The sequence below is a fragment of the Labeo rohita genome, chromosome 17 (assembly GCF_022985175.1).
Source record: "Labeo rohita strain BAU-BD-2019 chromosome 17, IGBB_LRoh.1.0, whole genome shotgun sequence".
NCBI lineage: Eukaryota > Metazoa > Chordata > Actinopteri > Cypriniformes > Cyprinidae > Labeo > Labeo rohita.
Window position 1 is genome coordinate 14,403,060 of NC_066885.1, and position 26,559 is coordinate 14,429,618.

Sequence of the window (26,559 nt, forward strand, 5' to 3'; positions counted from 1 at the left end):
CGCTAACTGTATTATGTTCACAAATGAGTGGTGTTCCAGCAGATGATGTAGGATGTAGACCAATGCGAATATGCTAAGTCTTGCTTACATCAAAGCAAAACCAATGTTCTCTTGGCTTATATCGAAGTCCTCAAAAATTTTCGTTAAATATCCTTGATTTGTACTCCTAATTTGAACGCCATTCTCTCATGAATATGTGTACAACAGTTAGTGTAAGCTAGAGATTACGGTTTATAGAAAGTTTTAAATATGGATATTTTTCTTACACAAATGCGGAGCTCTTTTTATGATGGATGGATGCACTTTTTTGGCTTTCAAAATCTTAACACCCATTCACTGTCATTATAAAGTTTGAAAAACATAGGACTTTTTTTTTTAATATAACCCTGATTGTATTGTCTGAAAGAAGGGAGTTATATACACTTGGCAGGGTTGGCAGGTTTTCCCAACCAAACCCGCCCAACTGCTACTCAAAACTAGCCCAGTCACGTTTTGAGGGGGTCCCCCAGTAAAAAAAAAAAAAATCACAGTCCGGATGGTAAAATACATGTTTTTTGGGTGGGTTTCCCATGGTAAAAGTAGCTTTCCAGGGGCTAAATATTACATTATTGGGGTTGCTTCAACCTGCAGAAACTGTGTTAAAGTAGCCCAATTCTGCAAGAAAACCACAGACTTTGCTACACTGACGCTAGGATGGCTTGAGGGTAGGGCTGGGTGATATGGCAAAAAAAATCTCAGGTTTTTTTTTTTTTTTTTTTAATTATTTATTTATTTTTTTTAACTAGTCAGCTTGAAAATGTAACTACAACATGATTCAAGTAATTTTTCTTTATTAACCCTCTAGTTAAAGAAAATTATATTCCAAGTGTACTACACATGTTGTCAACATGATGTAAATATTAAACAAATAACTTAATAAATATCTTTGCAGAAAAGATACATCTTGTACAAACTTGTCTTATACATGTTCAGAAATAATTAGAAAATGCTTTAAAATACAGTAGTAGTTCCTCACAGTTTTTTATTCGATTGTGTTTCGATTGTTTTTTTTTCGTAAACATTTGTAAACATGGACACTTTTGACTGTTGCACTTGCATCTCTTGCATGAAACATGGCGCTGAATTTAGAAGTTCACTCCTATCTTCTTGCATGTTTTTCCTGTTCCACTGCCTACGTAGCATCTTTATCAACACAAAAGCACATTTTGTGTGAATGGCACCTAGCGATATGAGCACGTCACAGTGAGCGGTTAATCACATGCGCCGACATGCGGTTGGATCATTCTTTTCTTTTAACTCTTATCACTGGTATATTTTCAAATGATCTAATTCTAACAAATATCACAATACCTCGATTTCTAAAAAATAAAATCGTGGCAAAACATTCAATTCGAATTAATCGATAAAACCGTAAAAATCGCCCAGCCCTACTTGAGTAGGGTATTTTTCATGTTTGGGTGAGCTATCCCTTTAATGGATAAAGGCTTTCTTCAGGCAACCCCTAATTTTATCCCAAGTTTAGCTGTTTGGATTCCTTTTAATGAAATGAGCCATTTACTTGTCTGCACACACAGGCCTTCTTTTAATTGCAGAATTTCTAGTTCTTGATTGGGTGAATTCCATTAACATACTGAACATTTGTACGGAATCATTCATAAATACTCATCAACTTCACATCTGATGTAATCTATTTAGAAAGATTTTTGTTTTGTCTTCAATATTATTTCCTTTCCATCCTGAACAGTTGTGACATTTTGTGAATATCGCACACACAGACTTTTATCTCCTCCTCGTCTCGCTGTGGTTCGAGTTTCACAGCGGTACTTGACAAACTTCATTTCCTCTGCCTCCTCTGGCCTTTCTTCTGTGATCAAGAGCGCAAAGTATGTATTCAGAAATGGCAGAGAGGCACTTCGCCTATGTGCTCGGCATTTTTCTCACAGTTTAGAGCTGCCGGTATCTAGGCCACGGAGTGGGCCAGGACTTCAGAAAAGTTTTTATTCCCTTTGTATATTCAGAATGGCAGAGTCTGGTGCATTGTTGGATTAGTGGCGCTCTTTGTGACTGCACAATTTGCCTGTGCGGGGCTTACACCACATGCTATCGACTGCCGGCTTCTTATTTTTCATTTAAGACTCCGATTAGGCCCTGGATGAAGTAGATTTCTCTGAACGTAAAATTCAATTTCACTGCTTAATCAATAATATCCCTGAAATAGAAGTTGGCAGCTTGGGTCTTTGGTATGGATTTTGGCTTCTCATGGCAACGTTGAAGAAAAATTGACTCTGCCGCATGAGACGTGAGGTATTTTTGGAGTAGAAAAACAGTTTTGTGTTGAAGTAATTCATTGGAGAGATGTTTTTTTAATATTTTTTTTATTTTTTTTTAAATCTACAACAGATGCACACTCCAATATATGTATGACAAGCGGCTCTGACTAGACACAAATCATTTTCATCTTAATTTTGGCTGAAAGTCTGTTTTTAGTTTGGTTATTATCAGAAATTGTCCAGTGTACTGGGACATTGTAGTGCGCCTCCCATCCAATAAATCAAAATAAGCTTTGTGCTTTTGTTTCTTTTGATATGAGAAACAGTTTCAGATTTCAAATTCTGCCCATTTTATTACAGTGTTCAAAAAATAAATGCCGTTTTGGCACTGTGGAGTGACCGATTGCTGTAGTGCCTTAGTTCAAGAGAAGCAAATGCACTAAGTGCACAAGAACTGATGGTCTCCTTCGCTTTAATACCAGTTTCAGCATGAAATAAACATGAATGAACATCCAAAGGTATGTTAGACGAAAGGGTTCCACTTACTGAAATCTGTTTTTGTCTCATGTTAATCGCTTAGTGTTTCAACTGTGGAAAGACGTCAGTATAACAGTTAGTAAACCATACCAGATAATGTCACATTTACCTCAGGAAAAAACAAATTTGGTGACCATAAACTCATTAGTCAGCTAGAGAAATGAGCTCTAGAGAGGAGCTTTTTGCTAAATATTTGCACCATTTAAAATATTCATTATTATTTTTACTGTTCTTCAGTATTTAGTTTGAATAAATCTGTCTTTTTTTTTCTAACAGTCACCATTTAAATGTTTATATTTCCAAAAACTAAATTGAATAGAAATGTAACTATGTAATTGTAGTAATAATATTAATAATAATAATAATAATAATAATTATTATTATTATTATTATTATATGAATTTAATTGAGTGTAATTTAAGCATTTGTATACAGTAAGTTAATTTTAATCTTAAATATTGTAGTAATGTAGTACCAACTGACTCTCATGTATGTTTTGCAGCATTGGTTGACAGAATTGGCATGTACTGCACCTGAGACAGAGAGAGGTAGATATATGTATATATGTGAATCAGAATTAAATTGTTAAATCCTATACAAATTATTCAGATACCATTATGGTATCTGAATAATTTGTATAGGACTGGGTTTTAACACAAATTTCACAATTCAATTGAATATATCTATATATCTATATAACTAGTGGGTGCAGGGCACTGAAGTTTATTCATGTAAGTGAGGATAGCAAATAAAGTAAACTGACATTATTATACCCAAAAATTCTTCATACAGTGGACTACCGGTAAAACTGATAGAAATTTGGAACCAAGTATTTGATTTGACACTTTGACCTGCCCATGTTTTATTACATACCTTTCTATCAAGGTTATCAGACATTATCAAGATGAATTTGTTCTGACACAGTTTAACTCTTGAGTTCTTGGTGTATTTTATTTCCATCTTCTAAACTATATAATGTGAGAAATTTCGAAGGTGTCCAAATAAATTTTGGTATGACTGTATGTTATAGTTTTACTAATGCAAAGTGAAAAGCAGTTATTGTTCTTATTCTTTAATGCTAGATTACACACTGTGAATAGATTTTGACTTTCCGTAAGGGTTATTCTTTTCCTCCTCTTAAAATATGCTGAGTCATGAAGTATGCTAAGTGATGCCATTTCCTCCTGTCACTGCATTTGGCCCTTGGAGTTCCTCCATGGAAAAGTTTACGTGTAATCCAGACTAAACTGCCAAATTGTCAACTGCGGGGGAGTTTTTGCTTTGCCCCATTTTGTAAAAGGATTGAGCAGAGAGAGCTGAAGTATACCTTTTGTTAGTCATTTTTGAATTTTCTGTCATGTGAAATCAATGATAAACCTGTTTTTTATATGTATGTAGACAGATAGGTAGATAGATATGATAGATATAAATGGATATCTATATCTACATCCACGGTTTCTGAGGCATTTTTCAGTTATTTCTTTGCATTTCAGTTTTCAGGTCATTACTTATTTCGTTTTACCGTTCATTTTTGAGGGAAATATTTGAATTGTCAAAGATTTAAACTAAAAAATAGATTGTGATGCACTTTCTAATAGACGTCTCAGCGATGTGCATGTGTTTACTGGGTGGTCGTGGTGTCCTTCCACATTAGGATTCATTTCTCAACTGCTCCCTCAACCCATCCTGATCGGTAGATTAGCATTTATATATTTGAGGCATTTTCCAGCCATGGACATGGTAAATAAGTAATTAGTTATCTGCTACCCGCAGATCCTCCTTGCCATCCTCCATAGAAACTGATCGTATCTACTCAGTCGGAAGTTTTATTTCCAGATGAGTTTCTTCCTAAGTGAACCCCCAACTGGAGCTGGAAAATTACATCTTTATTGCATTTTGTCGTCAGCTTGCGAAATGCATTTTCTGGAATATGTAACATTACTTTTGCTTGATTCTGAAATGTTCTGGAGCTCAAATGTTGCAGACATCAGTTCCACATGAAGTTATTTACAGCATCTTTTGTGGATGATATTCAAGCTGGTACAGTATGGCACAATTTTCCTGTCGTCTTTTCATATTAGTGCTGGATGCAGTCCATATGTTCATAATGATTGACAGCTGGGGCTGTCAGTCAAAAATTTTTAGGATAATGACCAAAGACAACCTTCTGTGTGCGATTATTTTCTGTCTGTTATTTTGCAGGCAAGGATGCTTCTAATTTGCATCTGCGGCCATGCTTGCATGTGATGCACAGCTGCGTTGTGTTATTGTTTTGGCTTATTGCTTTTGAAATATTGAAATATGATCAAACAAAATGAGTGTTGATCTTCTCACTAGAGTCTGAAACAGCAAGCCCGCACATGCTTTAACTAAGTTTTTACGCAGCAGCAGTCAAACCCTGTAGCATTTCTCTGTGGAGAGCATAGAGGCGTCTCTTTTAAAAAATTTGAATATGCTGTCATATTGGCATGTGCTAGCACATGTATTTGTTATTACCATCGTTCTTGGAATTTGTGATTTTTATGCTTCTGGATCACTTTTTTTTGTATCATCTTGTTGCTGATTGGAAAATATATTTAGGTCTGTGGTGAGCAGTAGCTTAATATGATTGGTTGAGTCACTAGAATAGTTTTTAAATTGCTTGAACCACAATTCACTTTAATTGCTTGGAAGTGTTTTTAACAGTGTTTTTTTTTTTTTTGTTCACACATCATACCTAACCTTAACCACATTTAAAATGCTCTTTATATCAAAATCTTTGTTGTCCAGGGAAGTCTGTAATACTTCCAGAGAGACCTCATAAAGGGTTCATCGGATACAAACTTCACTTTTACATGTTGTTTGAACGTTAATGTGTGTTGGCAGTGTATGTACACATCTACCCTATAATGATAAAAATTCATGCAGTGGTTTTTAATTAATATGTAAAAATAATATCGCCTTTTTCAAATCAAGCCATTCTCAGATGCGGCCCCCATGATAGTTAATTGACATGAGCTCTTACCTCAGACCCGCCATAAATTAGCTGTATCAGTCCAACCTCCATTGTTTCGATGACAGAGCAGGGATGTAAGTTAGAAAAGAATATCTCAGATTGAGCGATTGAGGTGTTGTTTTGCTGGATGTAATAATGAACATAGTGGTCGTCATTTACTCCCGACATCTGAGCCGCTGAAGATGCAGTGGATTACATTTGTTTGTGAAGGGAATGCGCCTCCCGATCTACATAAATGCGTATATGTTTGCGCAAATCATTCGTGATCCAGCTTCACTTACAGCAGAAGTGAATATAAGGTTTTTTTTTTATGAATCTCTGCAATCACCTTTCCTAATAACATTCTAGTTAGCAAGTTTCACAGCTAATTGTGGCTAAAGTAAACAATCTCTCCAAAAGCAGGGACGGGGCGAGCAGAGCTCATTTGCATTTAAAGGAACAATCCCTCAGAATGGGATGATTTTTGCAGAGCTCATTTTGACAAGGTAAAAAGGGTGTTATTTTACACGACCATTGAGAATTTTTAACGAAAGTATATTATAGACGTTTCATTAAGACCCTAAAGAATCATATCAACTTGTGGAAAATGGGCATCCGATGACCCCTTTAAAGGAAGCTGCTCAGCTATGAGCTACCTTGTTTTTTTGTATCAAACTCTAGGGAGTTTCAACATAATCGCTATGGCAGAAAAAAAATGTTGTTAGCGAAAGCAGAAGTGGTTGGACAAAAAAAAAAGACTATAAGTGTTCTAAACGTCACTTCATTCTCTTTCAGACCTTGGTGGACTACTTTAGTGAGAAGAACTGTCCCGTCACTGAGAGACTCAAGATGTTCTACACCTGCCGGGCACCTCCTCTCTGGGATCTCCAGGTGAGCTAAAGTTCCTGTTTGTTTATGAGTCTTCTGTTTTTTTTCAAAATGGTCATGTTTTAAAAACACTTATGTTCTTAAAGGGACAGTTCACCAAATAAAAACTGTGTCATTAATTACTCACCCTCATGTTGTTCCAAACCCATAAGACCTTTGTTCATCTTCTGAACACAAATTAAGATATTTTTGATGAAAACCAAGAGCTTTTTGACTCTGCATAGACAGCAACTACCACATTCAAGGCCCAGAAAGGTAGTAAAGACATTGTTAAAATAGTCCACGTGACATAAGTGGTTCAGCTGTAATGTTATGAAGCTACGATAATGCTTTTTGTGTGCAAAGAACAAAAAACGATTTATGCGTGTGGTGCTGCTGACCACACGCATAAATCGTTTTATTATTTTTTTTTTTATTTTATGTTTTCCCATCTTCATTCCCATGTAGGAAATAATGCACATATTATAAAGCCAGATTACCTGAGTTAATTTGAAACGGAAATGATTGACTCATTTGTTGGTGCCTAAATTGATTTGCTCGCATATTTTCTCTCATTACCAGACGCAAAAGTGCATTGAGCTAATCACCTCGAATGAGCGTGGGCAGCCGTTATTTATTTATCTACTTCTCAAAAACCCATTTCAGTAAACACAACAGCTGGGTTATACAGCCAGTGTCGCGTCAATAAGAGCTTTGGCAGATAGAATATGAAATTCATTTCCCGTACACGGTGAGGGCATCCAGGGATATGAGACGATGAGTTCATTTTTGACAGCGTTTGTCAGGTAATAGAGCAACCTGCAACACTCCGTTCCTGCCTGATTGGGCAATAATGCAGCTAATGAAAAGCAAACAAATGTTTTCTGAAGAGAGAGGTTGTTAAACAAGTGAAATAAATCAGAAGAACAAAAAAGATGTATGGAGGAGACTGGCGAATTGTAACAGGCCAGTATGGATGAAGGGTTTTGAAAGAAAAGGAATGGAATGACTGAATAGAAAAAGAAAGAGTGAGTGGGTGGAGGGAGGGATGGATAGATGAAAAGAAGGGAGGGCTGATGTGATCAGTCCTGTGGATGACATTGCTCGCGCTCTGTGTAATAACAGTGAACAGCAATAAAGCTGGAATTGAAGTCGCTTCTATTGCTGGCAGGGGAATAGAATGCTGCAAAACTGCAAGCGAGAGAGAGCGACAAGAGCAGCATGCATTCAGAGAAAAGTGTGTGTGTGTTTGTGTGTGTGTGTGTGTCAGGGTAAAGAGATGGCAGAGCGTTGGAGGGCGTAAAGGTTTTTTGTTTGTTTTTTTTGGGAACAGATTTCAGAAATTGTTGGATTTGCTTTCAGACGGAATCATTTTGGCATGTGTATGAATCAGGAAAGCATTCACTGTGGCAGTTTTGCTGGGGATGAAATGAATGAGGAAATGAAAAGATGGAAAAGTTCCACAAATTGGCTCCCAACACCTTGCAAAGTCTTTCTTTCTCTCTCACTTTTACTTTTATTCTCTCTCTGTATGTCAGTTTTGCAAATTTTGTGTTTTATTGGCACAAGACAAACTGTGCCTTTTGTTTTGCTAAAACATTTGCTGTTGTAAAATGAGAAATTTTACCATGTAAATTAAAACGGCAGCATGAATAAAATAAAATAACAGTACTTTAAAGTAAATAAATGTAACTAATTTAATCTGAAGTAGCAGCTTATTAAATAGAAAGAAAATTTAAATAAAATATTAAAATATAAAATAAATATAAAAATACACTACCAGTCAAAAGTTATTGAACAGTAAGATTTTTAATTTTTTTTTTTTTTTAAAGAAGCCTTATCTGCTCACCAAGTCTGCATTTATTTGATCCAAAGTACAGCATAAACAGTACATTTGCAGTGTTTTTACTATGTAAAAGAACTGTTTTCTATTTGAATGTTTTAAAATATAATTTATTCCTGTGATTTCAAAGCAGAATTTTTAGCATACCTACTCCAGTCACATGATCCTTCAGAAATCATTGTAATATTCTAATTCTAATCATTCTTCTTCTTCTTCTTCATATTATTATTATTATTATTATTATTATTATTATTATTTATTTATTATTATTATCATTATTATTATTATTATGATGATGTTAAAAACAGCTGAGTGGATTTTTTTTCAGGTTTATTTGAGTAGAAAGTTCAGAAGAACAGCATTTATCTAAAATGGAATTTTTTGTTGCTAATATTATAAAATAATGTACTAAATGTCTTTATCGTCACTTTTGAATTTAAAGCATCCTTGCTAAATAAGAGTATTAATTTCTATAATTCCCTTATAATTCTTAAGTAATTACTTAAATAAATAAATAATACTGACTCCAAGATGTTGAATGGTATAGTGTATAATGTTACAAAAGCTTTTTATTTTAAATAAATGACGATCTTTGGATCTTTTTGTTCATCAAAGAATCCTGAAGAAAATGAACTGTTTTAAATATTAATAATAATGATAATAAATGTTTCTTGAACAGCAAATCACCATATTAGAATGATTTCTGAGGGATCATGTGACACTGAAAACTGGAGTGTATATATATATATATATATATATATATATATATATATATATATATATATATATATAATATATATATATATATATATATATATAATGGAAAAGTTATTTTAAATGGTAAACATATTTCGGAATTTTACTGTTTTTGCTGTACTTTGGATGAAATGCAGGTTTGTTGAGCAAAAGAGAATTCGTCAAAAAACATTACAAATCTTACTGTTCAAAAACTTTTGAAGAAATAAAGACGTTGACATGAACGTGAACATCTCGGATGACAAGGGTGTGAGGTAAATAATCTGTACATTTTTGTTCTGGAAATGAACTAATCCTTTAACAAATTAAAAATAAATAAAGTATTAAAAAGCAACACTGAACAAAAAGAAACGCAAGGTGAATAAAGAAAACTAAGACTCAAAATGTTTATACTGAGCAGAGCTCTCTCTTGCTTCTGTGTGTGTGTGTGTGTGTGTGTGTGTGTGTGTGTTTCTCTCTCTCTGTATTAGTTAGTAGCATCACGTTTTGTCTCCTTGCTGATAGGTCACATGATCACCGGCAGCCTCACTGGTGTGTATATCTAGATTTATAGGTACCCATAATGCCTGTGGGACGTGATATGCCACTGAAGGCGTGCGAGGAGGTGCGGGGGGGTTGTCACAGGACCGAAAGGTGAAGGAGAAATTGAGCAGGAATTGAGTATTTCCTGGCGCTGAACCGCTTGCAGCTATGTGTTTGTGATGTCTCGCTGATATCCGAGGTCGAGGGTGACGTCGGTTCAGTGTGTGTTTATTCTCCACAAATGCAGCAGTTTTATACATCAGCATCATAAACTTCAGTAGATGATTTTCAATGGAGGCAGTGCACATTTCAGTATATTATTTTTTTTTTATCAGAAATACATGGGCTTGCAGTGGACAAAGCTTACGACTCTTCATCCTTTTTGGCACTTCATCCATCTGTTCTTAAATGATCTGTGAATGACAGAAAGAGTTGAAAGAGTGTAAACACACGTTTAACCAGTAGCATTCATCAGAGACAGACGAGGGTCATTAATAGCGCAGATGTATATATAGCGACTGCCTGTGAAGCATGACATTGTGGAGATAGATGGCCGTCCGTGGAATGCATCTTTTCAGAATGAGGGTGAGAGAGAAAGGAAAAAGACAGAGAAAATGAGAGAGAAATGCAGTATATCCTTGGTAGGGTGTAGAGAAGTGTGGTTGACCCCCAGAAGATTTTTTTTTTTTTATTTTATTTTATTTTATTTTATTTTATTTTATTTTATTTTATTTTATTTTATTTTATTTTATTTGTACATTTTATTTTATTTATAAGGTGTTTTGTTAAAAAACACTGTCAATTTATGTCAGGGCTCCAGACAAAAAAATTAATTCCGGAGCCATTGGCTCCTATGAGAAATAATTAGGCGCCAATTATATTTTTTAGGTGCCACAGAATAAACGTGTGTTTTGTTTTTTTCTTTTTAAACCCTTTAACATTTCAGTCATACAGTCATGTTTATGTCTCATCTTTTCCTGTCTTCATTAGCATTTTAATCCATTGTGTAGATGTCCTGGGAACTGAATGTCTTTTTGAGAACTTGAGAACTATATACATTCACAAAGAATTGTTTATTACACAGAATCTGTGCTAATATCATGGACCATAACTATATCAGCATCACTTAGGAGTGTAGTTTAGGCTCCTCCTCAGTGCATCCTAAATGTTGTCATATGTCTTTCATCCAGTCTGCTTTAATTCATTAGTAACATGGCATTTTATAGGTGTTGAATTTTAGCTTTAGATCCTTGCATTGTTTCTTAACAGCAGGTTAAGAAAAAAATCTGAGAAAATTCTGAGTTAAATGTATTGTTAGGTGGCATTGTTTGTTTACAGGTTTTCCAAAGGTTGAAACACTGAATGAGCAATTACGTATGACATTTCAATAAGTTGTGCTGGAGGCTATATAGCCCACCTTTTGATGTCCATTCATGTTCATTTTGTACTATAGTAGTAAAGATATGATAGTTTCACATGCCACTTTTACTGAGGCGCTAAACTACAGCTGTCATTCATGCCACGTTGACCGCCAAAACTGTGTTTATTCTTTGAATTTCGTTATGTTCGTTAAATTGATACATTGTTTATTAAAAAGTAACAAAGCATTATTGCGATTACTACACATTGACAGAACAGCATATAGACTAAAAATCTTCATAAGAAGAAGCCATAGCATCGATTATAAACTAGAGTTAACGATATTGTTAGTGTCCACACAGCTGACAGCTTTACACAGCTGATGTAGTTCAAGTTTAGACATTGCTTTTCCGCACTTTCACTTCGCACATCTCCGTCATTTTCAGCCTCTCTCATGCTGCGCAATGGAGCTGCTTTCAGCAGTTGTGCCGTCAACGCTTAAATCCGGCAGAGATGAGGACTGCTTGAAACACATTTTTTCTCTAAAACTTTGATGCACATCATCTCAGTTTATCAAGTTTTCCTAACAGTCAGGAAAAAAGGCATTACATGCACATTTTAAAATAATAACGTAAATTTATGCAGTCACCACTGGCGACCTCAGCAAAAACTTAACTCACAAATTAATATTTTTTTTTAGTCGCAGTCTCTGGAGCCCTGTATGTCGTAACTTTTAAAAATGAAAATTGTCATGTGACCACTCTTAATGTCACTTCAAACTCCTGTCACTTCTTTAAGTGACCTCCAGAAGAATATTTTATTTTATTTAAGGTGTGTTGTTTAAAACACTGTCACTGTCATGTGACCACCCTTAATGTCACTTCAAACTCGTGTCACTTCTTATGTGTAGGTAACCTCCCATGAGAATAATTTTATTTTTTATTTTATTTTATTTATTTGTTTTTATTTATTTTTTTATTTGTATTATCCATATTGTCATTCCAAACTCATCACAGCTTTTTTTTTTTTTTTTTTTTTTTCCTCGGTGGAACAAAATGTCAAAACTTCTCTTTTGATTATAAAAATGATGTATATAATATATACTTTCATAAGTAAATTTATTTAATCCATCGTATAATGTATCTTAAATAACAAGCATCCCAGATCATGATTTGAATCATATTCATGCTAGCAAAGTAGTAATATATAAAAACAAATTAATAAAATAAAATAAAATAGTGTCAAAAAAACTGGTGCTTTCAGATAGGTCACAAAGTGAGCCAGGAGGGGGTAGCTGCTGCCGTTGTGCCCTCAAAAAATTTAAAAAAATATAAAATAAAAAGCAAGAGCTTAATAAGGCCTCTGGTGATATCTGTAGTGCCAAAATAAACCACAGTGAACTGAGAATCACTGAACACACTCGGTTTATTTGTTTATTTAGGATATTTTTGGCTCTGTCCACATGCTAAATATATTTTTTTTGAGTCCTCCCACATGCTGTGTGTATTTAGAGGCAGGTGGGCCGTGTGTTGACAGATCTTGGCTCACTGTTTGTGTGTATGTTTGTGTTTAGAGGCAGCTGGCGAGTCTGTTGACCGATTTGGGCCTGACGAGTTCTGCGCTGCTAATCTACGAACGACTGGAACTCTGGGAGGATGCGGTCGTCTGCCTGGAGAGGATGGGACAGCATGGCAAGGTACACTATTCACATGTTGTGAAATAGTCCTTTCCAAAATTCACGCCTGTGTCGGGATGGTCTGTATGTTCAAATATCATTTTGATAGTTTCACGGTGTTTACTCTTAAGGGCAGTCAGCCTACAAATGCCTTTCTTATTGTTGTCTCTACATATTAAGCTTGGATAAATGAAAGTGACTTCTGTTAAAGATCTTGAAGATGGATTGATTGCTACTTTTTCCTCTTGCCAAATCTATCTCTTCTCTTTGTTCTCTCCTCCTGCTCTCTTCTTCTTTGCTTTCAATATGAGCTTCTGTCAGCATGCTCTAACAACACGTCTCTCTCACTGGGCAGATTTCTGGGAGCCATTTCACAGCTTTATTAAGTTACCGTCCACTTTGTGTACCAATCAGATTATAGGGTACATCTGAGGTCAATAAAACCAGCCAATCACCCCCAATCTGAGATGTAATATTATAAAAATGTACTGACATCCTCTCCACTGTAGTACTTGATATACTGACTCTCACTTTCTTCCTCTCCCTGTTTCCCTTTATATACCTTTCCCTGCACTCTTATTAAAGCTTAAAGCCATAAACTGCAGGTATGCGTAGAAAAAGAAAGTAAAAGACAGAATACCGAGACGGGCGAAAGGGAGTGATGCTTCATATGAAAAGAAAGAAATGAGAAAATCAGTGAAATATTTGAAGCAGAGAGAAAGTGAGCTGAGAAAAAAAGCGCATACATAAATCGGCAAGACTGGAGTGGGGTGAAGTGTTTTGCTTTGCTTTGAGTTTCCGTGTTCGTTTAATGAGGGAACATCTTCAGAGCACGAGGGACGTGTTCTGATGTTTATTTGATTTGAGTTAAATTTATTGTCCCACAAGAGCTAACATGAGTAGTTGCAGATTACTGTTGGAATTTACTGTTTAGAGGCTCTTTCCATGAATACAGGACAAAACAATGTTATTGTTAACTAATGAACTTTGTACTTCTTAACTTTCCTAAATTGTCTGTTTAGTTTTGATGCAAGAAAACAACAGTCACTCAGTTCAGAGTTGCAACTGTTTTTGGATACATCCCAAATTTTAATGTATCCAGATATGAAATGAATAAAAGATAAAACGGCGCATAATATTTAGCTTGACCTCCTGAGAGTGTTTTCATGACCTTTTGTTGAAAACAACCATCATGACCTTGATGTATTTTACCTACAGTGCCTATAGAAAATCATCATACCCCTTGATTGGGGAATATTTGCCCATTCTTCCTTGCAGAATTGCTCAAGTTCAGTCAAATTCTGTGGTGAGCAGCAATAGACTGCTTTTCTTCAAATCCCTCCACAGATTTTAGTTTGTATTTAAGTCAGGGCTCTGACTTGGCCACTCAAGGACATTCACCTCCTTAACCTTAAGTCATTTTGTTGTTGTTTTGGCAGTATGTTTAGGGTCAATGTCGTGTTGGAAGGTGAATGACCTGCTCATCTTCAGCTGTCTAGCAAAGGGGTGCAGGTTTTCCTCAAGAATTTGGATGTACTTGGCAGCATCCATTTTCCCTTCAATCCTGACCAATTGCCCAGTCCCAGCTGAAGAGAAACACCCCCAAAACATAATGCTGCTATCACCATGCTTTAGAGCAGGTATAGTGTGTTTTGGGTGGTGTGCTTTGTTTGCTTTTCGCCAAACATAGCGCTTCAGTCCAAAAAGGTCAATTTTGGTCTCATCAGACCATGGAACCTTTTGCCAGAAGGTATCGGACTCTTCCAAATGTGTTTTTTCATAGTGGAAACGAGACTGAGACTTTCGTGCCATCCTGCCATACAGGCCAGCATTGTGTAACGCTTGGAAGATAGTTGTCACATGCACTTACTGACCAGACCCAGCCATAAAACCTTGTAAGTTGTTCAAAGTTGCCTTTGGCCTTCTGGTAGCTTCTCTTATCAATATCCTCCTGGCTCTGCCATCCACTTTGGATGGACGGCCTGATCTAGGCAGTGTGCTGGTGGTGCCATACGCTCTCCACTTCTTAATGATGCTCTGAACAGTACTCCGAGGGATAGCTAAAGCCTCTGAAATGTTTTTGTAGCCTTCTCCTAACTTGTGCCTTTCTACAACTTTATCCCGGAGGTCTTTTGAAAGCATTTTCCCAAACATGGTGAATTCTTTGCCGTACCATGCACTACTAACAGTGGATTCTTCAAAAAAACAGCTCGTTTTATTCTGAAGTAATCACCTCCAGTACTGTTGATGTTAGGTGGGGCAATTAGCCTGGTGTTTAATCTGGAAATTGATTGCATGCACCTGAGCAAGTTTGTAATGGTATACTCAAGATTCAGTTCTATTTGATTCTGATTCACAAGCTAGCAGGTCGATTCGATTTCTCACTCAATTCGATTTAATATTGATTATTTTGGATATATATGCTATCAGGTACAGTACATGCCAATTTCAAATTCATGGAAATAAAAATCTCTCAACTAATGTGGTAAAATATACATGTGTGTCAGTTGGTACTCAATACTATAATTTTGAAAGTTAAAATTAAATGATTTGTATACAAACACTTCAGTTACACTCAATTAAGTTTATAAATGTGACGTTATGTGATAGTTTACAAGCTGTTATCAGTTCACGTACGCTACGCATTGCCGCTTCTCTTGAACTGAGGCACTACAACGATCTGTCAGTCCACATTAAACCATGCCAAAACGCCATTTATTGTTTGAATATTCTAACGAAATGGACAGAATTTGAAATCTGAGACTTTTTCATATCAAAAATAAAAAAGCACAAAGCTTATTGCGATTTATTAGATGTGCTCCGTTCATTAACTGAAGACAGGCTAGACTGGTTGATTTCTTGGGATTTAAAAATCAGTATTGTTTAATAGAAATGAGAATCGATTAAAATTGAGAAATCAGTTTTTTGTTTTTTGTTTTTTGTTTTTTTTACCCAGCCCTACGATTTTGGCACTTTCTGGCACCAGAATTTGTTATTAGCAGTGAACCTGATAACCTAGCCCCAGATTAGCATCCATTTGTGTTGTTGGCAGTCATGAGATCCATCAGAGGAAACTGCAGCCATACTGTGTCTGACTGGACTACACAAACCTTTGTCGGCTCCAGTGGCACCTAGTTGTTTGTGGGCACTGTGAAATGTGCAGTTTGTAACTGCCACGAGGTACAAAGGAGCATTCAGGTCCTGTCAGACCGTGGGGTTTTCTTTCTCTTCTGTATTACCTCCTCTTATCTGTGTTGTTCTTCTAGAACAGAAATATGAGCCTTTTTTTTTTTTTTTTTTTTTTTTTTTTTTTTTTGAGTAAATAGCTTATTCATCCTCTGTCTGGACCTTCAGGTTTTGAGCTTTCTTTTTTTATGTAGCTCTTGTGTCAAATGCGAAGAGAGATATTGTTCCCACTTCTCAAATTATGTGTACCCACGAAAATAAATAAATAAGCACCCAAATAGAAGTGCTGGCCAAGCACTGTGAATTTTATTGCCGCCCACCCCCTCTCTCCCACTACGGCTTCAGTTCTGAGTGTTTGCAAAAAGCCCTTTATCCATCCGTCCCCATGAGTACCAGCAGGGGTGGAAGGGCAGGAGGCGATGAGAGATGCACTGTAATATAGCCCAGCGTCCAGTGTATTTCAGAGTGACTGGAAGGGTATGTGTTAACGGCAGCAGAATTTTGCCAGCTAGATTTAGAGAAAGAGTTCATGGGCTTTTACATTTAGAGAAGCCATTTGTGGCTATAGCATAGTAGTGAGTCCTACCATTTCAAGTTCTAGGGTTCACAAGGGTTTGTGAACACATTTTCTTTTGTTGATTTTGGTTTTATTGATTTTTGAACTCTTGCCATTTCTATAAATGTTTTTTTTTTCTTTAGGAATTGTTTTAGTATGTGGTTTTTAATAATATAAAAAGAATGTAAAAACATGCTTATGTCATTTAGTTTCATCCCTACTACGCACTATATGACCGAAAATATGTAGAAATTCAAACACCACACCCAATGTCAAAATCATTGGTGTTTGGCAAGAGTTTGTCATGAACTTTCATTATTCTGTAAAGTCTTTACAGTGTATTTCAGTAATTTTGGGGTTCCCAGACAAAAATATTGAAATGATCCAATTAATCCCATTTGTGTTCAGTGGGGTTCAGGTCTAGCTTTGTGGTTGAGTAAATAATTAAACTGCCTTCGACTAAAGATTTTTCTGGTCGACTAGTAGTCATTCATTTTAGGCATTAGTCGACTAATCACATGTTTATTAATAAACCATTTAAATCAATATAATACGCCTTTAATTGCCTACATAGCCTATGAAGCACTCAAGGGCATGCATAAAACTTGCCACAGCACACTGGCAGAAGTAATGATTATGAATGTGTTGGGGTAAAACGGTAAGGAAGATGCACTGAAATTTTAACAATTTATTGGTAAACTAGTAAAACTTTCTTTGTTGAAGATGAAGTCGACGACACTGACTTGTCATCTCCGCAGTAGATGCGCATGTATGCACGTTACTTTATTACAAAACCTGAGAATATATCTTTTCCATTTAATTTGGTTCATTTAAAAGTAGACGTTTCACTCTCTATAGATATAGTTTTCATGTCCGTAAGGCAAGTATACACAGAGTTTCGGAGTTTCGCGCTCAAGTTCACGGAGACTGAAACGGCAGAAAAAAATCCTGCAAAAATCCTGCTTGCTTCATTATTTTACAAAAGCGCAAGGTTTTGTTTTATGGTGAGTGCACACAAATAAACGTAGAGTCTTTACAGATTCAAAAGATGTATTACTCTTACCTGTATGACCAAAAATGAAAGCGCATGTGAATGCACCTGTGCCTCCGTCTGTCATGCAGTAACTATTCAGCTTCCACACTCCGCACAGACACTTCAATAGCGCATGTTTTTCTAGGATAACATTAGATTGAGTGGCCATGTAAAGTTGCTGTCACTAATATGTTTCAGATGATATGCCAAATTTGAGGTCTGTGAGTGGTAGGTGAGCATTTGGATGTCCTGTCCAATGTACAGTATTACCGCACAGACCAGCCGTTAACGACCTGTCTGTCACGGACTGCGTGGCATCGCTTGTGTTTTTTGTATTTCTGCGACTAAGCGACCAATGAACATTTCGGTTGACCAAGCCTCTTCTAGTCGAACAATGGTTAGTCGACTTTTAGGGGGCAGCCTTAGTAAATAATTTCTTTGCCTTTCATTCTGTAATAAAAAAAGACTCTCCCAAAACAAAGTTTTAGCACATAATTCACTAGAATATGTTTATATGAAGTGGAATATTAACTGGAATTAAGGGGCCTATACAACCCTGATAATTAGAAAGAGGTCTCCACATACTTAAGGCAGTCTGCATATTTTCCAATATGAGGATTAAATCTGTCAAAGTTGTTTTAATCTGGTGGTACTTTTTTTTTTCTTTCAGGCGGAGGAGATTTTGAGGCGTGAGCTGGAGAAAAAGGAGACGCCGTCGCTTTACTGCTTGTTAGGTGACGTGCTGAAGGATCCGCAGTATTATGACCGAGCATGGGAGCTTTCCAAACACCGCAGTGCACGTGCCCAAAGGTCCAAAGCTCTGCATCACCTGCGCCACAAAGAATTACAGCAGTGCGTGGAATGTTTCGAACGCTCACTGCAAATCAACAGCATGCAGGTATGACATGCACTTTTGAGTAACTTTGTAGTCCTTACCCAAGTGTAAATGCTGGTAGACATAAATCACCTGAAATGATTCAGGTGTATGCTGGGTATTCTATAAAGTTTTGTCAGTACTGTCCAGTGTTTCCTTTGACTTGAGAGCCGAATGAAGGCATGACTGTTACAACATTAATAAAAATAGCTTTTTACAATTCTTTCAACATCCAAAACTGACCCTTTGCAAGGAGTTTGATTGACGGGTAATCTGACCAGTTGTAATGCACAATCTGGCAAACAAACCAGACCGATGTTGGTGTTCTTGAACTTGAAAAATGGTGTGTATTGATGTCTTTCCGCGTTTAAACAAGACACCTTCTGATGTCCATTCATGTTTACTTCATACTATAACTATTGAAGCAGAAGAGATTATCAGGTCACGTCCCTCTTGTACTGAGGCGCTAAAGTGATCTATTGTTTGAATTTCTATAAAAAGTGACAAAATTTGAAAGGGGAGAGTAATCTGAGTAATCTGAGAAATCAAAAGTAATCTGCTCTGTCTTGTATGTCGGTGCATTGTCAGATTCTGCTTTGCTTCGCGATGTAGTTTTCACTGAGCGAGATGACATCCAATGTCATTTTGACACACCTATCAAAATAATTAATAAAATTCTTCAATCAGTTCTTATGTACAGTATTTGTAAATAATAGCCTAGTATTTTATTTTAGATAGACGGAGGTAATAAAATGGCTGAAGTTTGGGTATTAATGAATTGTGAGAACATATTTCAACATTCATAGTAATTTCATTAAGTATTTTTATGGTGCTTCTGCAATAATTGTCAACCGTTATTTAATACAGTAAAGCCATAAAATTCACATATGTGTAAATATAATTTTATTTTATGTGAACAGGTGAAATAAAGTTGCTGGAGCTGCTGTGCAACACAACATACTTTTATTGACACAAGATTGTAGTTATTACTAATAAACGGTGTAATGGGAATTGTCAAACATACACTACCAGTCAAAAGTTTTTAAACAGTAAATGTTTAATGGTTTTTTTAAAAACTGCTGCTTCTGCTCACCAACCCTGCATTTGTTTGATCCAAAGTACAGCAAAAACAGGACAATTTTGAAATATTTACACCATTTAAAAACTGTTTTTTTTTTTTTTTGAATATAATTTAAAATATAATTTTTTTTCCTGTGATTTCAAAACTGAATTTTTAGCATCATTACTCCAATCACATGATCCTTCAGAAATCATTCTAATATTCTGATTTGCTGCTCAAAAAACATACATTATTATGTTGAAAACCGCTCATTAGAATTTTTTCAGGGTTTTTTGAATAGAAAGTTCAGAAGAACAGCATTTATCTGAAATGGAAATCTTCTGTAACATTATAAATGTCTTTATCATTATTTTTGATCAATTTAAAGCATCCTTGCTATTGATGATGATGATGATGATGATGATGATGATAATAATAACAATAATAATAAAATGTTTTTGAGCAGCAAATCAGCATATTAGAATGATTTCTGAAGGATCATGTGACAATGAAGCCTGGGGTAACGATGCTGAAAATCTAGTTTTGATCACAGGAATAAATTACATTTTAAAATGTATTCAAATACAAAACAGTTATTTTAAATAGTAAAAATATTTCAAAATTGTACTATTTTTGCTCTACTTCGAATCAAATAAATGCAGGCTTGCTGAGCAGAAGAGACTTCTTAAACAACATTAGAAATCTTACTGTTTAAAAAACTTCTATATATAGAATAAAAATGTAAAAGCAACACAGTGAAATGCAAAAAAAGCTTAGTCTCAACAAACACAGTGTTTATGAACTTATGTTTTCATGCTGACCACACATGCGCAAGCACTAGAAGATCACAAGGATGGATGCGCCCTATAGAGAAGATTGGCAGAGTGCTGACAAAGAACATGAGAAACACTGAGGTAGAAAAAAGTCAGACAGCAGTGTGTGGATGAGAGGCATCAGGTTCATCCACCACAGAGCCAAAAAATTGCACAGCTCTCTCTTTTTTCCCCCCTTTACTCGTTCTTCATTCCTCCCTTCATCCATAATGCAGAAGCACAGGCAGCAATAAGACAGAGTAATTTTCCTGAGGGACTCATTGATGACCCTAGCGTGATCTTTAACACCGCCTCGCAGTGCTGCCGCAGGGCCTGGCGGAGCTAATACTGCCTTCAGGGCTAGAACTGGAAGTAAGGATGGCCGAAGGCCAGAGAGATGCAAAGATGAGCACTCGGGAGAAGAAACCGATGATTTAAAACATATGATAGAGATGGACTCCTTGAGGTTCATGGGTTCAAAAGACATCATTAATTTTTAGGGCCAAATAACACCTTTAAAAGACGAGTGAAGCACTTGAAGTCTCTCATCAATTTTCTATTTGCCCTCGTCAGTAATATTCCATCGTTCTCACGCTCTCTTCTCCATGTTTTATCTCCACAGTTGGGTGTGTGGTTTTCTCTGGGCTGTGCGTATTTTGCACTCGAAGGCTACGAAGGGGCCGCCAAAGCTTTTCAGAGATGCGTCGGACTGGAACCAGATGTAAGTCACACGGTCCTTGTAAGGAGATCAGTGTCATATGACCATAAAGAAAGGGCTAGTGCTTAGTTATTCAGTACTTGTGCTGTCATGTCTGATTTATGTCTATGGTAATCAATTGATTGTGTATGCGAATGCCTCCCTGTTTTTCTTCTTTCAGGCTCGTACTTGCGTTTATGCATCTATAAAGTTGCGCAGACCAAGAACCACATTATATGTAGTACAGGAGCCTCTTATGCTCCTAATGGTGTACTTAAAATTCAAATGTAGTCAAGAGGCAGGCTTAATACTCCGTCCAGGAAACAAGTAAACAAGCTGTTAGGAAATATTCTGTAGATGTCTGGTTTCTTATTTATTTATAATAGTTTATTTAGATAAATGACTTTCACCCGTGGACCTGACTCTGATCGTTACTCTTTTCCTTTCAGAACGCAGAAGCATGGAACAACCTCTCCACGGCCTACATCAGACTCAGAATGAAGTGAGTACAAGAGTAAGCGCCAGGAATAAAGGCTACATCAAAGCAGCTTTGTTTTCCTGGTGTTTTAATCCAATAAGAGCATTTATTTTTTGTTCGCCAGTGGTATTTGGAGTAAAGACACTAATAAGCAGCCAGTTAAGCTTTCCTTCGGTATTTTGAATGAGCTGTGATTTCAAAGGCAGCAGGCAAGAAGTGATGTGTGCGTTTTATGATTTTAAGAGCTCTACAAAAAGCCAGGCATCAGTAAAACACATCTATATGGCAGAAAAAGATAACTTTTTTTAAAATGTATGTCAGTATGTTGTCACAATACATGGCTGTTTTTGAATTTCGTCAGTTTTTACAGTCTGTTGAAGTTTATCTCACGCAGCCCATATTGTCTTTTCCTGACCATGTATAATTAAGTAATCATGATTTATTTTATTCATTTCTTTCTTTATTTTTTGCATGCAATGGCGTTCATAATTTAGGGTCAATAAGGTTTTTTTGGAAATAAATTTATTCAGCAAGGATGCATTAAATTGATCGAAAGTGACAGTCATGTTTTATGTTCTAAAAGATTTCTTTTTGAAATAATTGCTGTTCTTTTAAATTTTCTACTTTCTCTTGAGCACCAAATCAGCATATTAGAATGATTTTTGAGGGATCATGTGATGCTGAAGACTGGAGTAATGGCTGCTGTAAATTCAGCTTTGCCATTACAGGAACAAATCACAATATTAAATATTTAATCAATATTTAAATTTATTTATTTATTTATTTTTGTTTTTTATTAAATAAATGCAACCTAGGGGAGCTTCTATAAAATACATTTTTATAATACATACATTGCCATTCAAAAGTTTGGGATCCGTAAACATTTTTTATGTTCTTTAAAGCCATTTCTGCTCATCAAGGCTGCATTTATTTGATTAAAAATACAGAAAAAAACAGTAATATTGTGAAATATTATTGCAATTTAAAATAGTGATTTTCCATTTTAATATACTTTAAAATAGAATTTATTCCTGTGATGCAAAGCTGAATTTTCAGCATCGTTACTTCAGTCTTCAGTGTCAAATGATCCTTCAGAAATAATTCTAATTTGCTGATTTATCATCAATGTTGGGAACAATTGTGCTGCTTAATTTTTTATTTTTTTGGAGCAAAAACCTTTTTCAGGATTTTTTTAATAAAACGTTAAAAAGAACAGTATTTATTTAAAATAGAAATCTTACACTACTGTTTAAAGTTTGGGGTCAGTACGTTTTATTTTATTTTTTTCTTTTTAATCTTTCTTTCTTTGAAATAAATTAATACTTCTATCTATCAAGGATGTGTTAAATTGTTAAAAAGCGACGTAAAGACTTACATTGTTAGAAATGATTTCTATTGTGAAGAAATGCTGTTATTTTTTACTTTCTATTCATTAAAGGTTCCTGAGGTTCCAAGGTTCACAGGTTCCAAAAAATATTAAGCAGCACAACTGTTTCCAAGACTGATAATAAATCAGCATATTATAATAATTTCTGAAGGATCAGGTGACACTGAAGACTGGAGTAATGATGCTGAAAATTCAGCTTTGCATCACAGAAATAAATTATACTTTAAAGTATATTAAAATAGAAAACTGTTATTTTAAATTGCAATAATATTTTGTAATATTAACTTTTTGGAACTTTGAGTTTTGAACACAGAAAAGTCTTACTGATCCCAAACTTTTGACCGGCAGTGTGTATAGATATATTAGCATTGCTTTTATTGATCTTTTTTCCCCATCCTGTGATACAGTGTGATGGACTACTAGGCATGTGTGAGAATTTCTAAATAATAGCTAGCACTCCTCTCACACACTTATCTTTCACTGAAATCGCCACCATGTTCAAACTGTAGATAAGCCCCTATTCAGGTTCCAGTTGACCTGATTTATGCTGCTTTTCTGTGTTTCCTTCATCCTGCATCCGCTGGGGACCCTCAGAGGCCTCCTTGCTTTTCAATTACTGCAGGAATGACTTTGGCAGCTGTAATTGCAAAGATAAATCTCCTCAGGGCTCTTGCTGTGTCTACCCCAGGAGCCAGCACTTCACCACCACTACCAACCGGCCAATATTAACCAGATTTGGAAGCTAAATGCCAGTTAGGACATTTGTTGCTTGACATGATTGGAGATTTTTGCTGATTTCCTGCGAGGGCCGGAGATGTTTCCAGGAACTCCATTGTAACGGCATGTACCTGAGGGATTCTGGGAATGATTTCTCTCCACTCCTTTGCCCCTCAGCCAATTAGCCCTGTGCACTCATCCCTGAGATGAGTCTTTGGAATCTTCTATTAAAACCTGATTAACGCTCCTAGGGACCATCCAATACAGAGGAAGAATGTGTGCGTGTTTGGGAAAGATGCACATACCTGCATGTGTTCAAAGGAAACTAGGCTTTAGATGTTGCCTTGTGTCGACCCCTGTGTCGTAGGCTTTTGTTGACAGCACTTACAAAAATATCAGCTCTGTTCTGAAACCTAGTGATCTGTTTTTCTGTCTGCAGTGTGCTAACTGAAAGCTCGCTCTGTCAGTGATTGATTTGGAATGCTCTGTTAGCGATCGCTGTGCAACACACAGCATTTTTCACATGAAGTGCACTGAAGACTTAACTTACGATGGTTTCCATGTAGTTTGATCTTAGCATCTTTCTAAGCTAATGATCCAGTACTCTTAAAAACAATTTGGTGTGGAAACTATTTTCATATAGAAGTTGGTAGTAAAATTTGCAATTAATTACAATGAAACAGCAAGTAACATCATGAAGTTAACATGAAATTTAACTGAAGTTATATTTTCTTATACACTTTTGCTTTCTTTCACCCTTTTTCTCACTTTCTTTGAGTATTTCACTCTTTATTTCTCTATTTTGCTTAGTCGCTCTTTCACTGTCTTTCTTTGGCTCTTTCATTCGTTTCTCTCCCCTTGGCTTTTTTTTTTTGACGCATTTCCATTACCCTTTAAGATGCGCACATTTAAATTGAAATTGAAAATACACCTAATGGAAACACGTCAGTTTCGCAAAAACTCCCATACATCGCAAAAAAAGTTTTTACGCTCACATGAGGTGGTTTTTCAGGCAATTCGAAAAGGGAATATTTTGCAAAACTGCAATGGAAACGGCTTTTTCGCATTTACAGGTCACATGGCACATGTAAAAAATCATATGATCATTCTTCAATGTACCATAAACTCCAAGAAACTCTTCATATGTAGCCGTTCTCAAGTATAAGGGGCTTTCCCTGATATTAATGCGTAGACTGTGTACGCTGCATGCATCTACAGCTCCGACGCTGTCACCGGAGCTTATGTTATGTTTATACCGGCAGCGCCACACGTTTCTGAAGTGGCTCTCTGCACTGCTTCTGTAAAAATGCATGCATACGACTCTTTCAATTAAATAAAGCCAAAATCCGTCCAAATTCCACCAAAATCCGTTCCCATAACTTATTGCGAGACGAACAAATTACGCTTTAGTCGCATAACATCAGTTAATGGAAACGTTGTCATTTCACAACACTTTATCAACATTTATAAAATGTCGCCAAAGTTTTGCACAAATGTGTAATGGAAACTTACCTACTGTCTCTTTTGTGGTTTCTTCCTTTCGTTCGTTCTTTTGCTTATTGTTTTCCTGCTCTCTTTTTCTGTTTTTCTTTCACTCTTTCATTGACTTTAACATGGAAGCCACTGAATAAAAAAAGGTAAATGCAACTTTATCTCATTATTCTTTTTTTTCTTTTTTTCTTTTTCGCAGAATTGATATGAACTTGTGATTGCAAATTATAAAGTCAGAATTGCAAGATATAGACTAGCATTTTTGACCTTTTTTCTTATAATTGTGTCATATAAAGTTGCAGTTATAAAAGTCAGTATTGCATGAGATAAACACGGAATTGCGAGAAGAAAAAAACTCAGATTTTCAAGATTTAAACTCGCAATTCTGAGTAGTTTATATCTTCTCATTTTGAGTTTGTCTTGCAGTTCATTTTTATTTATTTATTTATTTATTTTTTCCCCTTAGAATATCGAGTCACAATTAAGACTTTATAATACAAAATTGTGAATTAAGTCAGAATTGTGAAATATAAACTTACTGTTCTGAGAACATATCAGTCCCCCCCTCAGAAATGGACTTTATAACTCGCAGTTGCAAGTTTGTATCCCACAGTTGTAAGAAAAAAGTCAGAATTGCCAGATACAAACTTGCATTTATCTCTTGCAACTGCAAAATTATATATTAAAATTATATATTATATATATTCTGACTTTGTAACTCACAATTGCAAGATTATATCATGCAATTCTGGAGGGGAAATCTTGTAATTGCAAGAAAAAAAGTCAAAAATTGTGAGAAACACTTGCAATAATAATTATTTAAAATTATTTATTTTATTTTTAATTCAGTGGCGGAAACGGGCTTCCATTCTTTAGCTCTCTCTCTTTCTCATTTTTTTTTCTCTCTTAAATTTTTTTTTTTTTTTTTTTTTGGCACATTCTCTTTTGCTCTCTTCAGTTATTTTGCTTTTTTTTTTATTGTTGCTATTTTACATTTTTTTCTTTTTTTCATTTTCTTTTACTTTTTCTATCTTCTGCTCTTTAATTCTTTTTCTTCCTTTTGATCTTTCACAAATTTTTTTCCAGACTTTTTCAATTTTTTTAAAACTTTTTTTTTTTTTTTTTTAATGATTGATGTTTCTCTTAAATCCCCAAGTCATCCCTGTCCTGAGCCACTTGTTTTATTTAGCTCATCCCAAAGCATTCTAGGTTTGTGTAGGATCAGTGTTGATTATAAACATATTTTATTCATGTTGATAAATAATTTAGTCTTATTTAAATACTTCCATCGTATTAAAAATTCACAATTTAGCCAAAGTGCATGTGTGCTGTGAGCTCTCTCTTTATATCTTTATTACTACCTGTACCTTTTAGAACAGCCTTTGTGTCTAAAGTGCTTTCTTTGTCAACTGCTTACTAGGTTTTTGGAAGACAACTATTACACATTGCCACATTCTAACTGCAA

General features: G+C 35.6%; 1 protein-coding gene across 1 annotated transcript in view; it reads left to right on the top strand.

Moving 5' to 3' along the window:
- Positions 1 to 26,559, top strand: part of ttc27 (tetratricopeptide repeat domain 27) — a 111,005-nt gene that overhangs the window by 71,089 nt on the left and 13,357 nt on the right. The window contains exons 12-16 of the mRNA XM_051133935.1: positions 6,577 to 6,672; positions 12,702 to 12,824; positions 18,249 to 18,476; positions 20,947 to 21,045; positions 21,471 to 21,523. Of these exons, the coding sequence (XP_050989892.1) occupies positions 6,577 to 6,672; positions 12,702 to 12,824; positions 18,249 to 18,476; positions 20,947 to 21,045; positions 21,471 to 21,523 (599 nt within the window). The remainder of the gene's footprint in view (positions 1 to 6,576; positions 6,673 to 12,701; positions 12,825 to 18,248; positions 18,477 to 20,946; positions 21,046 to 21,470; positions 21,524 to 26,559) is intronic.